Source organism: Sorex fumeus, unplaced genomic scaffold (assembly GCF_029834395.1).
Source record: "Sorex fumeus unplaced genomic scaffold, SorFum_2.1 ptg000030l, whole genome shotgun sequence".
NCBI lineage: Eukaryota > Metazoa > Chordata > Mammalia > Eulipotyphla > Soricidae > Sorex > Sorex fumeus.
The window spans coordinates 11,603,009-11,619,161 of NW_026606087.1; the positions used below are offsets into that span (position 1 = coordinate 11,603,009).

The 16,153-nt window shown below is 40.1% G+C and overlaps 1 protein-coding gene across 1 annotated transcript; it reads left to right on the forward strand.

Moving 5' to 3' along the window:
* Positions 1–7,023: 7,023 nt before the first annotated feature.
* On the forward strand, positions 7,024–7,974 carry LOC130025404 (olfactory receptor 2D2-like). The gene has a single exon (XM_056116358.1). It carries the CDS (start codon positions 7,024–7,026, stop codon positions 7,972–7,974), a length of 951 nt encoding a protein of 316 aa, XP_055972333.1.
* The last annotated feature ends 8,179 nt before the right edge of the window (positions 7,975–16,153 follow it).

The window sequence follows — 16,153 nt, forward strand, 5'->3', positions numbered from 1 at the left end:
CAGGAAGAAAACCTCGATGAAGAAGAAACTGTCAAAGACATCATTGCTACAACATTTCCAGAGCTGAAGAAAACTTGTGACCACATTCAGGAGGCCCGAAGGGTACCAGCTAGAAGAAATCCGAATAAAAATACCCCAAGACACATTCTGATCAAAATGACCAAAACCTTAGACAGAGACAAAATTCTGAAAGCAGCAAGATCGAAGAAAGAAATCTCTTACAAAGGAGCATCCTTAAAATTCACAGCTGATTTTTCTGATGAAACCCTCATGGCCCGAAAACAGTGGTGGGACATAGTAAAAAAACTCAATGAAATAAATGCCTCCCCCAAAATACTTTTCCCAGCAAGACTCTCATTCATAATAGAAGGAACAACACACAGTTTCACAGACAAACAACAGCTCAGGAACTTCATAGACTCAAAACCATGGTTACAAGAACAACTAAATGGGCTACTTTAAGGCAAGAAAGGACCCTCAAATACACCCAATTTTAACATAACAATGGGACAAAATCCCATAACAATAATCTCTCTCAATGTCAATGGGCTAAACGCACCAATTAAAAGACATAGAGTGGCAGGATGGATTAGAAAATTGAACCCAACATTCTGCTGCCTGCAAGAAACGCATCTCAATAGTCAAAGCAAACATAGACTCAGAGTCAAAGGCTGGAAAACAATCCTACAGGCAAACAGCTCCCATAAAAAAGCTGGGGTAGCCATCCTTATATCAGACCACATCGATTTCAGAGTGAGGAAGGTCATAAGAGACAGTGAAGGCCATTTCTTATTGATCAGAGGATCTGTACAACAGGAAGAACTTACAATAATAAATGTATATGCACCTAATGAGAGACCAGCAAAGTACTTAAAACAACTACTCATAGATTTGGAAAAAGACATCAATAGCAACACAATACTAGTGGGAGACTTCAACACTGCTTTGTCACCTCTTGATAGATCAACCAGACTCAAGCTTAGCAAGGACATACTTCATTTGAGGGAAACAATGGAAGAAAGGGACTTAGTAGATATATACAGGACACTTCATCCACAAAAAGCTGAATACACATTCTTCTCAAGCGTACATGGAACATTCTCCAAGATAGACCACATGCTGAGCCACAAAACATGCCTCCATAAAATTAAGAAGGTAGAGATTGTATCAACAATCTTCTCAGACCATAATGCGCTGAAATTAGAAGTAAATCACACACAAAAACAGAAAACTAAATCAAACACCTGGAAATTAAACAGTGCACTATTGAACAACGAGTGGATTAGACAGGAAATCAAAGAGGAAATCAAAAGATTCCTAGAAACGAATGAAAATGAGAACACGAGTTACCAAAACTTATGGGACACAGCAAAGGCTGTGTTAAGAGGAAAGTTTATAGCTCTACAAGCATTCCTCAGGAAGGAGGAGCGAGCACACATAAGTAACCTAACCTCACAGCTTAAGAGCTTGGAGAAGGACCAAAAAAAGGAGCACAACCCGAACAGGAGAAAGGAAATAATAAAACTCAGAGCAGAGATTAACGAGATGGAAACCCAAAAAACAATCCGAAAGATCAATGAAACCAAGAGCTGGTTCTTCGAGAAAATTAACAAGATCGATAAGCCTCTAGCAAAACTCACAAAGAAAGGGAGAGAGAAAACCCTAATAAACCAAATCAGAAATGAAAAGGGGGTCATTACAACAGAAACCACAGAAATTCAGAGGATCCTCAGGGAATACTTTGAGAAGCTTTATGCCACGGAACATCAAAACCTCGAGGAAATGGATAAATTCCTAGACTCCTACAGACTCCCAAGGCTGAACCAAGAAGACCTGGAATACCAGAACAGACCTATCACCATCAAGGAAATTGAAATGGTAATAAAAAGTCTCCCCAAGCACAAAAGTCCTGGCCCGGATGGATTCACTAGTGAATTCTTCCAAATCTTTAAAGAGGACTTACTCCCAATGCTCTTTAAGCTTTTCCACGAAATTGAAATATCAAAAACACTTCCAAACAGTTTCTACGAAGCAAATATCACACTGATACCAAAAGCAGACAGAGATACCACAAAGAAAGAGAATTATAGGCCGATATCCCTGATGAACACAGATGCAAAGATCCTCAACAAACTACTAGCAAATAGAATCCAACTACTCATTAAAAAGATCATACACCATGACCAAGTAGGATTCATCCCAGGGATGCAAGGATGGTTTAACATTCGGAAATCAATCAACATAATCCACCATATCAACAAAAGAAAAGATAAAAAGCATATGATCATATCAATAGATGCAGAGAAAGCATTTGATAAGATCCAGCACCCCTTTATGATGAAAACCCTAGCCAAAATCGGTATAGAGGGGACCTTCCTCAACATAATTAAAGCCATCTACCACAAGCCTACGGCAAGCATCATCCTCAATGGGGAAAAACTGAGAGCCTTCCCTCTAAGATCAGGGACGAGACAGGGATGCCCACTCTCTCCACTGCTGTTCAATATAGTACTGGAAGTACTTGCAATAGCGATTAGGCAGGAAAAAGATATTAAGGGCATTCAGGTAGGAAAGGAAGAAATCAAGCTCTCACTATTCGCAGATGATATGATACTCTACTTAGAGAACCCAATAACCTCCACCAAAAAACTCCTAGAAAGAATCGACTCGTATAGTAAAGTTGCAGGTTATAAAATCAATACCCAAAAGTCCATGGCTTTCCTATACGCAAACAGTGAGAGAGAAGAAAGCAACATGAAAAAAACAATCCCATTCACAATTGTGCCCCAGAAAATCAAGTACCTAGGAATCAGCTTAACTAAGGAAGTAAAGGACCTGTACAAAGAAAACTACAAAACGCTACTTCAGGAAATAAAAGAGGACATGAGGAAATGGAAAGATATCCCCTGCTCATGGGTCGGGAGACTTAACATTGTCAAAATGGCAATACTACCGAAAGCATTGTATAAATTCAATGCAATCCCTATAAGGATACCCATGACATTCTTCAAAGAAATGGAGCAAACACTCTTGAAATTTATATGGAACAATAAGCCCCCACGAATAGCTAAAGCAATTCTTGGGAAAAAGAAAATGGGAGGAATCAACCTCCCGAACTTCAAACTGTACTACAAAGCAGTAATAATTAAAACAGCATGGTACTGGAACAAAGGCAGAACTGCAGACCAATGGAACAGGGTTGAATACACTGACATCTCTCCTCAATCATATGCTCATCTAATCTTTGATAAAGGTGCAAGTAATGTGAAGTGGAGTAAGGAAAGCCTCTTTAATAAATTGTGTTGGCATCACTGGACGGCTACATGCAAAAAATTAGGCTCAGAACTCTGCCTAACACCATGTACAAAAGTAAGATCAAAATGGATTAAAGACCTCAACATCAGACCAGAAACCATAAGGTACATTGAAGATAAAGTTGGCAAAACCCTCCATGACATTGAAGCTAATGGTATCTTCAAAGATGCCACGCCACTGGCCGAGCAAGTGAAAACAGAGATAGATAAATGGGACTATCTTAAACTAAGAAGCTTCTGCACCTCCAAAGAAACAGTGACCAAAATACAAAGACAGTCTACAGAATGGGAAAGGATATTCACCGAATACACATCTGACAAGGGGTTGATATCCAGGATATACAAAATACTGGTTAAACTCCACAAGAAGAAAACATCCAACCCCATCCAAAAATGGGGCAATGAAATGAACAGAAACTTTCTCAAAGAAGAAATCCGAATGGCAAAAAAGCACATGAGAAAATGCTCTACATCATTAATCATCAGGGAGATGCAGATCAAAACCACAATGAGATACCATCTCACACCTCAGAGACTGGCCCACATTCAAAAGAACAAAAGCAACCGATGCTGGCGTGGATGTGGCGAGAAAGGGACACTCCTTCACTTTTGGTGGGAATGTCCACTGGTTCAGCCCTTCTGGAAAACAGTATGGACGGTTCTCAAAAAATTAGAAATTGAGCTCCCATTTGACCCAGCAATACCACTCCTGGGAATATATCCCAGAGAGGCAAAAATGTATAGTCGAAGTGACATCTGCACTTGTTTGTTCATTGCAGCACTCTTTACAATAGCCAGAAACTGGAAGAAACCTGAATGCCCAAGAACAGATGACTGGTTAAAGAAACTTTGGTACATCTACACAATGGAGTACTATGTAGCTCTTAGAAAAGATGAAGTCATGAAATTTACATACAAGTGGTACAATATGGAAAGTATCATGCTAAGCGAAATGAGTCAGAAAGAGAGGTATAGACATAGAAAGATTGCATTCATCTGGGGGATATAAAGTAACAAAGTATGAGATTAATACCCAAGAATAGCTGAAATCAGCACCAGGAGGATTACTCCATAACTTAGAGGCCAGCCGGGTATCCTAGAGGAAAGGGCTGTTCAGATAGAGAAGGGAGCACCAAATAAAGGATGTTTGGAGGATCCTCCCAGGAGGGGAGATGCATGTCGAAAGTAGACTATGGACTGAACATGTTTGCCACTCAATGCCTCTTTTGCAGACCACAACACCCAAAAGGAGAGAGAGAACACAGGGGATTGCCCTGCCACAGAGACAGGGGGGATGGGGGGATGGGGGGATGGAGGTGGGAGGGATATTATCCATGGTGGTGGAAAATGGGCACTGGTGGAGGGATGGGTATCTGATCATTGTATAATTGAAACCAAAGCACAAAAAATTGTAAATCTACAACTTTAAAAAAAATAAAATAAAATAAAGGGGGAAAAAAATTAAAAAAAAAAAAAGAAATACAAAAACTCTTTTGACAGACCCACTGAGTAATATGTATAGTAAGGAAGAAATCTGTCATTTATAAATTAATTTATAAAAATTTATTATTTTTTATGGGCACTGTATCTATTGTTTACTATATAGGGCTATAGCAATAGCACAGCAGGTAAGGTCTTTGCCTACATGCAGCTGACCTGGGTTTGATTCCTCCGTCCCTCTTGCAAAACCCGGCAAGCTCCCCGTGGCATATTTGATATGCCAATAACAGTAACAACAAGTCTCACAATGGAAACGTTATTGGTGCCTCCTCGAGCAAATCGATGAACAACTGGAGGACAGTGCTTATAACAGCATGTACAGAGAGACAAATATAAAAATATCATGAAAAGGTAGTAATTGGAGAATCTAGTATTATCTGGAGAACATCACCCTTGTATTCTAGAAATACGAATTGCCTACAATAATATGAAGTGCATTTTTCACTTTTGGAAATATATTGGAATCTAGTGTTTTTACTAATAAAACAAAATGATTAATTCCAACAATGCCCAATTTCCTTGAAGAACAAGCCTGAAAGAAGAACTGGTGAAGGAGCCCATAAGTGAAGATGCAAATTCTAACTGTATGTTATTTTCTGCTACCCTTGAATCACTTGGGACCCTTCAGAGGGGAGGACAAAGCTCAGAATCTACCGTAATGATTCAGAATTCTCTAGAGCATGTCATCAGCTCCAGAAGCTGCTTCTTGTATCCCTTTGTTCACCTCATTTAAATAGAAATATTGCTGCCAATGAGAAGACTTTTGGATGGAACTGAAGGACTTGAGAGGTATGATAATTCTTCTTCCTACTTTGTTCCTGATCTTGGCATTGGATATCTTGTGGATATTTTAGCTCCCTGACTAGACAGGGTGCCTGCAGTTTCTCTCACTCTGCATACTCTGTAGCCAGAATCCCTGTAGACTCTTTTCCAATAGGGGAAATCTATTTTTGATATGAGGAGCTGATAATTTTTACAGCAATTGGAAAAAAGTTGAAGGTTTTTAGAATAGGGAAAGAGAAGTTGCAAGTTCAGAGAAGAAATGATAAAATGGCATACATTGGGGTAAATGGGTTTCAGTGTTTTCCATTTTTAATTTATGTCATTTCAATATCCACTTGCATTCACATTGTTGTTATATTTATGGGGTTGATCACACATACCTTGATGGTTGTTCTCGGTGAGGGATGGTACACAATTGCTGTGATGCTCAAGCAATGGGAATTTGGAAGCAGTGCTCATGAAATCGCACGTTTCTTTGAAATGTTAGAAATCATGATTAGAAGTTCACGGTATCATACTCTGCACCTGAACTAGTGTAATAACATTTTAGAAATTAATTTGATTAAAAATAATTATTTAAATAAAATAATTTGGAATGTCAAGATGAAAAGAGCAATGTAAAAGTGTCAGTTTTCCAAAGGTTTTCTCCATCTCTGGTAATCTGCAGATAAGGAAAGACTTTGGGATATAAGGATGAGATTACTGGCATTATCCTGTATTTAGAGTAATAGTACATCTGCTTTCTTATATTAAAAATTAAATTGCAATTGTTTTCTATTTTGGAAGATCATTGACCACTAAGTTCTATATTTGGAAGTGCCAAATAAAGCTAATATTAGGTTTGTCTAAGAGATAAGAGCACACTCTACAGAGTAACCCATTGTTTTTTTTAATCAGGCTATTCAAAACTGATTCTTTTATCCAAGAGAAAAATCAAACTATGAAGTACATTTCTTTCTTTGGGTTTCCATACATTGGTTATACTTTCAGGGAAGAGATAATGTTATGTGCAAAAAATTTACAAATCTATACTATGTGATGTGGAGGAATTGTAGAAAGAACAACATGAGAAGAAAGAGTTTTAATTAATAGTGAAGAAAAATTAGAAGATATTATTCATAGCTCAATTCAATTTAATGTTTTAACTGTGCTATTCAGAATACAGAAGACGAGTGTTTGATCTTCCTTTCACTTGCTATATGACTCCTTAGAAATAAATGAATCACATTACAAAACATAAAGTTTTCCATTATTGAATAAAATTATTGTAATCTTCCTCTAAAAATAATGAAGCAAATTCTAAATGATTGTTATTCATTGGGGAGATTCCTAAATTCTCTAACCAAATGATATGATTTTTTTGTTGTTGATTGTACATAACTATGTCAAGCACATAGTTACTTCTTAACTAAAGTACTAATAAAGTATGATAGAGACAAATCAGAGCCAGGTGACAGAATTCTTTCTTCTGGGACTCTCTGATGATCCCCTCACCCAGAAACTGCTCTTCATCCTATTTTTGCTTGTCTACCTGGTCACTGTGCTTGGAAATCTGCTGCTCATGTTTCTAATATGGGTTGATTCTCAGCTTCACACACCCATGTATTTTTTTCTCTGCAACTTATCTCTGGAAGACCTCTGTTTGTCTACCAACATCGTTCCTCAAGTTCTAGCACATTTGCTAGCCAGGAACAAGATCATTTCATTCACACGTTGTGCAGTTCAGCTTCTCATTTTTCTTATTTTGGGGAGTACACAGTGTGTTCTTCTGTCTGTCATGTCCTATGACCGGTATGTGGCCATCTGCAAACCTTTGCATTACTCTAATATCATGACATGGAAGGTTTGTGTTCAGCTGGCTGCAGGATCCTGGATAGCTGGAATTTTTGCATCTTTGATGGACACCACCTTCACTCTAAGTTTACCTTACCGAGGGAGCAATGCAATTTCTCATTTTTTCTGTGAGGCCCCTGCCATGCTGGATTTGGCATCTGCAGACACTCACACAACAGAGGTGGTGATATTCCTCATGGGGGTTGTCATTCTCCTCATCCCAGTTTCTCTAGTTCTGGTATCTTATGGACGCATCATTGTGACTGTTGTCAAGATGAAATCAGCTGCGGGGAGACTCAAGGCATTTTCCACCTGTGGTTCCCACCTCATTGTGGTCACTCTCTTCTATGGATCAGCAACTCTCACCTATATGACACCAAAATCATCCAAAGAACTAAAAAAAGTGATGTCTGTGTTCTACACAATGGTTCCCTGCATGCTTAATCCTATCATCTACAGCCTGAGGAACAAGGATGTGAAAGTAGCTCTGAGGAAGGTACTCACACAGAATTTCCCATGCAGGCTTGGAATTATCCACTGTTAGAATTATCCACTGGCTCCTTGTTAATCGAATATTTGTTAATTAAGATTGGAATATAGTTTTACCCTTGCCCCTGGACTCTGTTACTTTGATATTTATTCTGAAATTTCATTGCAGATAGAGGTCAGAGAGGTAAAAATTCAGAGAGGTAAAACATTATGGAATTAATAACTGAAGGAGAGTCTGCTTTCTGCTTCTTGGCCTTAAAAACTAAAATTCAAGTTTACCTAAGAGAGTAATTTATAGCTCACAGTCCAGGAATTTCTGAAATGTTTTTATTGTACTATGATACTCATATTTATTCTCATCGTAATAAAGTTCTTTATTTTATGATGAAGTGTATTATAAATACATCTGTACATGCACATGCTCATGCACGTATGTTTGAGGTAGATATTTAGGGCATGGAGATAATTAACCTTAACAACCCACAGCAACCACAACCACAGCAACAACAACAACAAAAGAACCCTATTGAACTTTTCACACTCTGTTAGATAAATGAGTATTCTATAGGACATTTCATATGCTATTATGTTTTAAGTAGGACAAACACCATAAAATAAAGTCAGATTAGGAGAATAAATATAAGTTTTCATGTCATTAACTTGAATAAATCATCAACACATTGTGGCTATGAAGTATTGGTAGCCTAAGAAAGAGGAGTTGTTTACACAGTCAAATATGTGAATAGGAATACAGATGTGAAGAAGCCACTGGAAAAAACATTGCAATTACATTCTTTGCTTGTTTTATAATATCTTAATATTATTTTCTTATTAGAAGCCAGAGAGCATAGAACCTGTAAATCCATAACCAAGAGGTAGCCTTATTAGGCACATAGAGGACTAGAAATAAATAGATGAAAAACCTGAAAGGTTAAATAACAGCCATAGGACATTCCACTTTGTTCTCAGTATTCACTTATTATTTGTCCAATGATTAATTCACATACACAGTAACAACAAAGTCTCCAATGGAGACGTTACTGGCCCGCTCCAGCAAATCGATGAACAATGGGAGGACAGTGACAGTGACAGTGACACAAAACATGCAATTTGTGAAGCTTTATTAGCAATGTTATTATATTAGCAGTCTCCGCCCCCGCACCTGGGTGTTCCTTCCCGGAGCCCCTTGGAGGGGAGCGGGTTGAGCTTTCCTCCCCGCCCTGACCAGGGCTCCGGCAGCCGAAGACCTCCAGGACCAGCCACCACCATGCTGAGACCACTCTCCGCACACGTGAAGGTACTGGCAGAGGGACAAAGCCACGCGGGTTCCTGGGCCGAGACCTCCAAGCCTACTCGAATTGGAGTCGAGCTTCTTCCACCCAGATCCTCCAAATTCCAGTAGGCGGGGGTCACACCCACCACCTGGCCCCCTGGCGCCGTGTAATCCCATCAGCGGCCAAGACTCAGAGACTATAAAATCCAGATCCCGGAACCGCGCGGCTGCGCGACATCTTAACAAATTTTTTTTTTTATGACATCTTATTGTCTTATTCCTACTTTGGACAAACTTGCAGGCTATCGAATGTAGCCTGCCCACAGGGCAGAGTCTGGCAAACTCCCCGTGGCGTACCAAATATGCCAAATACCAGTAACATTGATGGGTCTCATTCTCCTAAATAGCCTTGAATATAATCTCAGGGCTAGGATGAAAGAGACGTTACTGGGGCCTGCTCGAGGCAATTGACGAATAACAGGATGATGAAATGAAATGAAATGAAAATTAGCAATGTTTTAATGTGATAAAAATAAGGACTCACTCATATTTGGTACTTCAATCAATTTTTCTCACCTGGCATATTTACATTAAAAGCTGGAAGGAGAAAGGGGAATAATGTAAAAGAGCAGGAATCCAGGAAGCTGTATGAGTTTTGAAGGGGGCCACTAGGCCTAAATTGATGATCAGAAATTTTTCTTTTTACTACTCTTGGAGCTATAGCACAGTGAGTAATGCGTTTGCCTTGCACGCGGCCGACCTGGTTGGACCAGGTTCGATTCCTCTGCCCCTCTCAGAGAACTCAGCAAGCTACTGAGGTATCTTGCCTGGATGGCAAAGCCTGGCAAGCTACCCGTGACTTATTCGATATGCCAAACACAGTAACAACAAGTCTCACAATGGAGACATTACTGGACTCGCTCAAGCAAATCAATGAACAATGGGAGAACAGTGCTACAATGCTACTACTTTTTCATGGCTTAAATATATATATATATATATATATATATATAGAGAGAGAGAGAGAGAGAGAGAGAGAGAGAGAGAGAAAGAGAGAGAGAGGCAATACCTTAGCTGGCTCTACCTCTATTTGTACTGTGATGTCATAAAATAGTTTTCTTATAATATTCAAATCCCTGGGGATCCCTTTTAAATAACAGTTCTATGATTAACCAAAGGTTTGGAGTCAAGAAAAACAAATTCCTTGAGTTTCCAGCCATGTTCTCCTCATCATCCCCGTGTGTCAACATGCTAATTTGTACTTTGAAATAGGATCAATTTTTCGAAGATTTTTTGAATTGTCAGAGTGACCCCTTTTCTCTATTTGCTTGTTCAATGATATGAAGACAATACCATCAGTGAACAGAGTCTTTTAAATTTATTAGACTATGAGCAATTCCAATGAATATTAAAGGTATATCTCCTTAGGGCATGAGGAACTCATACTTTTAAGTCAATGAAGCTTGAAAGTATAGATGAAGAGTCAAGCCCATGTAGGTTTGTTAATTGATGAGATAATCAAATGAGTTTCTTCACAGATACCCTTGGTGTGTTGACCTTTGTTGTTTAGCAGGTATAGAGAGAGCCCTATAACTAGTCACTGCTTATAAGTGCCCTTACAGAGAGATTTTACTGAAACGCGTCAACTTCTGAAAGATCTGTCTCCCATTTAGCACTGCGACTCAGATTTCAGTAGGCCATACAATGAATCTCTGAAGCCTACTGCTTTAGGCAATAAAAAAATAGTAAATGCAGAGTTGAACCCATATTCCAGTGTTTTTAATCACAATAAAAAAACAAAATATTGTGAGCCCTTTCTTGTGAGTACAAAACAGATCCTTCAATTATAGAAGAGTTTTGTAGTCAATGTAGTAGGACTCAACTGGTTCTCTAGGTGAATGGCTTTGTATCAGTATTCATTGTTCATAAATTACAACAGGGGCTTAGTAATTACCACACATTATAGAAGACTTTAATCTCCTTAAAAAATTTGGTGGTGCCCCTCTCCAATGCTACTACCTTTCCCTTACCACCTAGCAATCTATGGGTTGGCTGTGTATATATGTCTTTCTTAAATGATAACTTAAGTGGAGTGAACAACATGGAATATTCTGCTTCTGTACTGTGTTTTTTTTTCACCTAAAATATGCTTTGAACACTAACAACTAGGTTTTTAAAAATGATCTGCTGATTTTTATTGTTTAATGATATTCTTTGTATATGTCACATTTTATCATCCCAGTCACAGGTTGCTGGACTTTGTTTCCAGTTTGGAGCAATGAGGAGTAGAGTTGCTTTGAATATTAAACAAATTTTTGCATATTGATTCATATTCTTCAAACTTCTTGCACTCACTATTTAATTCTAGCATATCTTTATTGGGTTCATTTGTTTTTCTATGTATATTATCAGGTTATATCTGAATCAATAGTTTTCTTTGATTCTTTTCAATTGGGATTTTTTTTCATTACTTTTTGTTTTTATGGCACAGATTACAACGTCCAATTCAATGTTGAATTAAACTAATAAGAACAGACTGACTTCTATTCTTGTTTGTTAGAATACAATTCATACTTTCTCTTTCAAATCTGATAACAGCTGTTGTGTTTTTTCATATATATCTTTCACATACTGAGAAAGTTTCCTGGGTTGCTTAGAGATAGATACTTTATTTTTTCCTATCAGAAATAGTTGCTGAATTTTGTGAGTTTATTTTGTATATCTATATTAAATGTCATATAATATTCTTAGTTTATTAAATTATGAATATATTAATTGATTTTTGTATGTTAAATCACCCTTAACTCCTAGAATCAATTCCAAATTTTCAGTTTTTCATACAAATTCATTATATATGATTAAATTTTTATTTATTTCTTATTTGACCCTATTAATTTTCAATAATATCTTCTATATTTGATCTGCAGGCTTGTTTATTATGCTTTATAGTCATACATTTGATGTTTACAGGCATATTGTAAAGGTATTGGTATTCGGATACTCTGGATTTTTATTAAAAGTTTGAAAGTTTCCTCTTTGATTTATTTGTGAATAGTTGATACTTCTCCAAATATTTATTAGAATTCAAATATTGATTATAATTTTAATTGGGATTATTTAAATAAACAACCTTACTATTGAGCTGGGCTGGAACGATAGCACAGTGGTAGGGCATTGGCCTTGTGTGCAGATGGCCAAGCTGAGCCGGGTTCGATTCCTCCACCCTTCTCAGAGAGCCCAGCAAGCTATCGAGAGTATCTCGCCCACACTACAAAGCCTGGCAAGCTCCCCGCGACATATTTGATATGCCAGACAGTAACAAGAAGTCTCATGATGGAGACGTTGCTGGGCCACTGGAGCAAATCGATGAACAACTGGAGGACAGTGCTACAGTGTAACTATTGAGCTATATGAGCCAGACTAGTTATTGTGTGCTCATCTTCACCTGCAATTTAATTTCCTTAATTGAGTGTTGCAACTCTTCTTTCTTTCTCTTTTTAAAAAATACATTGTTATTGAAGCATTGTTGCATTATTGAAGCATTTACAGTACTGTTAATGATATTTTTCATACATCTATTATTCTAACACCCACCAAAATTAATCACTTAAATCACTTAACTTCCCGTTAGTCGTCGATTTGCTCGAGCGGGCGCCAGCAACGTCTCCATTCGTCCCTGTCTCGTGCTAGTGTAGCCCAATGGCATCCGTTCGTTCCGGGAACATGAAGGGCCTCAAACCGATCGTTCATGATCTTGACGAAGAAGTCTGACCATCTGGTAGGTGGGCGGCCATGCGGTCTCTTGGCATCCCGTGGAATCCAATCAGTAACAGCCCTAGTCCAACGGTCGTCTTTAAATCTCATTACGTGACCAGCCCATCTGATTTTCGACACCCTGGCAAATGAGACAGCATCCCTGATCCTTGATCATCGACGGGTGTCAGAACTCCAGATTCGTTCTCTCATTTGAGTGAAACGTGATATTCCAAGCATAGCTCTTTCTATTCTTCTTTGGGAGACCTGAATGGCGTTCTCATCTTGTTTGCGTAGGGCCCAGGTCTCTGACACTACTTCCACTACCCAGCCGTCGCCACACTCCAGGACGCTTTCCGGACCGCGCGGCCGCAAGCAGCTGCGCGACACATCATAAGACACTAAATACCCATCTTCTGGAATTGTCGTACCATATTTGATAGGGTTCAAATATGGTAACACCTACAAGGGTGATTAGAGGTCACCCCAAAAGCCTCTATCCCTCTCGGAAAGACTGGCAAGCTACCGAGAGTATTCCGCCCGCACGGAAGAGCCTGGCAAGCTATCTGCTGTGTATTCGATATGCCAAAACCAGTAACTACAACTGGTCTCATTCACCTGACCCTGAAGGCTTCGCCGACATGGCAGCACTGAGAAGGATGAGAAAGGAGAGGCCAACAAAATCTCAAGGCTGACCTAGGCTGCCACAACGAAGGAAGACAAAAATGATCGTCTGTACTTTCACTGCACGTACGCTAGCATCAGATGCATCCATCGAGGACCTGATGGTACAAGCGCGAATGATCAAGTACAACATCATTGGTCTGACCGAGACAAGAAGGCACGAATCTCACCATGCCGTTTTCGACACTGGAGAAGAATTGTTCCTCGGAACATGCGATAAAAGAGGTATTGGAGGCGCCGGTGTCCTTGTCAACACAAACTTGGCCAAGAGCATTGATTCATTCGAATGCCTAACAACCCGAATTGGATGTTTACATTTGAATAGATGTGGCTCACTGCCTGCAGTTTCTATCTTCGTTGTCTACGCACCAACATCTCATTATGATGAAAGAGAAATCGAGAAGTTCTACATGGAGCTAGAGAAGTTCTATAAAGAAGACCACACCTTCTACAAGATCATTGTGGGTGATTTTAATGCCAAGATAGGACCAAGAAGATCAGCTGAAGAACTTCACATCGGGACCCATGGCCTAGAATGGAACGAACAGGGTGAGAGACTGTCTGAGTTCATCATGTCGACCAAGACCATTCATGGTAACTCACAGTTCCAGAAGGCAGAATCTAAACGATGGACATGGGAGTCTCCCGGTGGACGATTCCACAACGAAATAGACCACATCATATTCAATCGACGGTTTTGCCTGACTGATGTCGCTGTTGTCCCAAAATTTCGAACGGGATCGGACCACCATCTCCTTCGTGCAAAATTCTACTTCACAGAGCGGGGAGAAAGGGCTGCAAAGTTCAAAAAGAGAACTCCCAGAATGACCACCAATTGGGAACTCTTTGGTACTATTGCGGCAACATGGGAAGATGCCATTGTTGACAACATTGACGAGGAATACGATCGACTGGTTCAGCACCTCCATGAATGTGTGAGGAACGCCAAGAGAGAGATAGCCACAAAAAGTCGCCTATCTTCGAAAACTCTTGAGCTAATTCGCCAGCGTGGTTTGGCGCATGCCTCAGGCAACCGCAAGCTAACGTCCGAGCTTGCAAAGCAGTGCAGAGATGCGATCAAGGAAGACCTCAAAGAGAGAAGAGCAGAAGTACTGGTAGATGCGGCAGAAGCCGGGAAAAGTATTCGTAATGCCCGCCTGTCCTTCGCCAACTATAAGACCAAGATGACTGCCCTCCGACGTCCTGATGGATCCATCACATCCTCCAGAATGGCAATGGAGAAGATTATCCATGACTTCTACTCAAATCTCTTCGATAGCCATGTCCACTTTCCGACATACCAAGTTCCACAGGATGGGTATGTCGTTCCCAATGTTCTCCCTTCCGAAATCCGACACGCCATTTCATCGGTAAAGAAACAAACAGCACCCGGCCCAGACAAGGTCAGACCTGAACACCTGAAGAACCTGCCGTCAGTACTCATCAATACACTGGCTCGGCTCTTCACACGCTACCTGTCTGAATGCAAGTTTCCGTCCCAATGGAAAACCAGCAGGACCGTACTACTGTTCAAGAAGGGAGACATCCATGACATTGGCAACTATCGCCCGATCTGCCTATTGTCTGTCATCTACAAGTTGTTCACTCGAGTCATCCTAAATAGGATTGGCAGAACACTAGATGAAGGACAACCATGCGAGCAAGCAGGGTTCCGCAAAGGATTCAGCACCATTGACCATATCCACACGATAACCAAGCTCATTGAGGTTTCTCGGGAGTTCAAGATGCCGCTCTGTTTACCGTTCATTGATTTAAAGAAGGCCTTTGATTCTGTTGAGACGGAAGCGGTCATTGAAGCCCTAGCCAATCAGGGCATTCAAGCCCAATACATCAGGATCCTCCGTGAGCTGTATTGCGGATTCACTACCAGGATCTCACCATTCTACAAAGAAGTGATCGTTGATGTCAAGAGAGGGGTGTGGCAGGGTGATACCATTTCACCGAAACTCTTCAGTGCCACCCTCGAGAACATCATGGGACGACTGGAATGGGAAGGAATGGGAGTGAAGATAGATGGTCGGCAACTACACCACCTCCGCTTTGCTGATGACATTGTTTTAATAACGCCAAACATCAGCCAAGCGGCACAAATGCTGGCCGACTTTGACCGTGAGTGTGGAAAGGTAGGGCTACAGCTGAATCTTACGAAGACAATGTTTATGAGAAACAGCCTTGTTCCTGACACCCCATTCGCTCTCAATGGAACGACCATCTCCGAATGCAACAGCTATGTGTACCTAGGTCGAGAGGTCAACATGACAAATGACCTGGCACCCGAGCTGCGCAGGAGGAAGAGAGCGGCTTGGAACGCCTTCAAGAACGTCGAAGAAATAGCTAAGAGGACAAAGAACCTCCGGCTCCGGGCACATCTCTTTGATTCCACTGTTCTTCCTGCATTGACCAAAATTAACAGAATGAATTTTTCCCTCCGCCTGAATCTCAAAGGCCCCATCCAGCCACATCACTCTAATGTAGTCAATTCTACCGATAAAATTTCCAGTTT